The sequence below is a fragment of the Convolutriloba macropyga genome, chromosome 3 (genome assembly GCF_964194025.1).
Source record: "Convolutriloba macropyga chromosome 3, txConMacr16.3, whole genome shotgun sequence".
In the NCBI taxonomy this organism is placed as follows: domain Eukaryota; kingdom Metazoa; phylum Xenacoelomorpha; order Acoela; family Convolutidae; genus Convolutriloba; species Convolutriloba macropyga.
Genome location: NC_134470.1, coordinates 13,854,362 through 13,856,861, shown reverse-complemented (window position 1 = coordinate 13,856,861; position 2,500 = coordinate 13,854,362). Strand labels below are relative to the sequence as shown.

At 34.8% G+C, this 2,500-nt stretch overlaps 1 protein-coding gene across 1 annotated transcript in view; it reads right to left on the bottom strand.

The window, feature by feature from the left end:
- LOC142336541 (uncharacterized) overlaps window positions 1-2,500 on the bottom strand; it is a 42,291-nt gene that overhangs the window by 19,692 nt on the left and 20,099 nt on the right. The window contains exons 5-6 of the mRNA XM_075385449.1: window positions 1,346-1,640; window positions 449-647 (exon numbers count right to left, since the gene is read on the bottom strand). Of these exons, the coding sequence (XP_075241564.1) occupies window positions 449-647; window positions 1,346-1,640 (494 nt within the window). The remainder of the gene's footprint in view (window positions 1-448; window positions 648-1,345; window positions 1,641-2,500) is intronic.

Genomic DNA, 2,500 nt, shown 5'->3' with positions numbered 1-2,500 from the left:
ATTAGGTCCGGGCGAAGTCTGTGCAGAGTAAAAACAGCAAAAATATACTTTAGTCATCAAGCTACCGGAAGCTCCAACAAAAGAATACAGAGAACAATTCTTATCTAGACAGAAAATCAAAACTGTCGGAAAACAATTTCCCAACCAAAATTTTCATAGCAAAGCAGCAGAAATAAAATAATTGCGATACTTTTTTTAAAAGCATTTAGAAACCAATGAGTTCTAAAAGTTCTTGAAGCCATAATTTGTTCTAAAAACTAGTCGAACAAAGTAGGCTCGAAATTGGAAAAAGAAAAACGCTTAATCATCAATTTTTGAAATAACTGTTTTAGATTAACTGTCATTAAACGTTGCTGAAAACTTAAAACGACTGCTTGAAGTCTAAACTCCCTTTGACGACTCGAAAAATTGGTTTCCAGTATCATTTCGCTCCTCTATATTTGCTGACCTGTTCTCCTTGGGGTATTTCCTGGCAAAGCTGACGGATGAATTCACTCCCACTTCACAGCACTCTTTGAACTCAGCCTTTAGTTTCTTGTCATCAACCTGCTTCACGTATGACTTGAACTCCCCTGTCTTGACAGGGTGGGATGGGAGGTCATTGAACTGGTGCCACTTTCGGACTCCACCAGAAGTACCACCCGCACCTAAAAGTAACGAGAGTTAACACACAACGCTAGATCTATGATTTTAACCTTTGACATCCGATCACGTGACATTTTACTACACTCCTCTTTGGTATTTGGGCACATTGCGTGTTTTGCTATCGGTCTTTATGTGAGGTTGTGGGAATATGAAATAGTGAAAAAACATAAGTGAATTTCGATAGAATAGTGACATTTTGAAAAAAAACACACAAAGCAATATAGAGAAATTTTTTAAAAAATTAATAGACACCGATCGGTTTTAATGAGTTAGCAAGTTACTTTTCATCTTTTTGTCTACAATAATAAAGCTCTCGCATCGTCATTTTTAAATGTGAGCCAGTATTGCTATTTAAGCAGTAGAACTTTTGGCATTATCAGTTTTTAATGTAGCTTCCGTAGCGTTTTTGACATCAGAAAAGCATATTCTAATAATAAGGCCCTGGGTGTTGAGAGTACCAAACCATCCTACTGTTTAAAGACCACATTACTAAAATTGAAAACCACGTTTTTATTTACGTTTCTAACTCCGTCCAAGAAATGCCTATTTCCAAATATTCCTAAGATATGGGTTAAAATGTCAATAACGAAGGCCATCGACAATTTCATTTATGGCGTAAGAAAATGTCAGTTTTATAAAACATAGCAAATCACTCAAAACTTTCAAAAAAAAAATCGGGAATTCAAATAAAAATGTAGACCTTCTTCCTCCGCGACCATTCCAGCTCTGTTCTTCCGTGCCAACATCCTCTCTTGCCTTTTCGAATCCTTCGGCCCAGACACAGCTCTGTATATACGGATAGGAATTGCAATCAAAAGAGGAACAGCGAGAAGTATCAGTGGGATTATGAGGAAACTGTCTCTGACTGTGAATCGGATCATCTGCATGCCTACGATCAGGTACCTGTCTGGATTTGCACCCTTGATGACGTAGAGACCAGCGTACATTATTATGTACTCTTTATTCTTTTCAACCGGAGTGATCAAAGCTTTTGCCTGAAAAAGAGTACCGCTATCATTATATGGCGTATTAGAAAAGAAAAAATAAATTCTTTACAATAGACTTGATGTAAAATTAAGATGTATATATATTGCTTACAAATTAATGGACGGCTCCTGCTGAAAAAAAGTGGACTTAATAAAAAATAAGAATAAATACAGCCGTATTCTTGCCACGTATCAAAATATATTAAACGGGTCAAGATTTTGAAGCTATCGCACTCTGAACTAACGTTTTACTAAAAGTTGCAAGCAATCTATTCAAAAGTGATACTTTTAAGAAAAATGTCATATTTTTAGCTATATGCGCTGTATGAATTGGTATCAAGGAGCATTTTTGCTGTTAGAAAAAAAGCCTGTAACGTACATATGAAGAAAAAAAAGGCAGAATCTAAAACATAGTGCAAAAAGTTTCAAAATCCAATTGAATCATTTTTTTTTTGTTTTTCATTTATTTAAATTAGGAAAAGAATCTTGAAATTGATAATCACTAACTTACCAGCAGCTTCCATTTTAAATGACAATTCAAGAAATTAACGAAAAAAGAGACCGATAGAAATTGATCTAAACGTGAAAACCCACAAAGAGCAGGAAAATAGCAACCGTTAACCCACAGACCGACTTTGGATTTGAAACACTTAGAAAAAAACGAACGACAGACTAGTGTTTCAAAGTGTCATAAAAGGTATTTTAATTTTGTTTGAAATTTCCTTAGATTTGATATGCTATTTTTATCTCCTAAATATGAGGACAAGGAAATTAATCTCAATATCGGATAGCCGTACACTACAAGGAACTGTAATAAATTAATGCCTAAGTAAAATTTTGAAAACAAAAAATTTCAGTACCCATGCTTA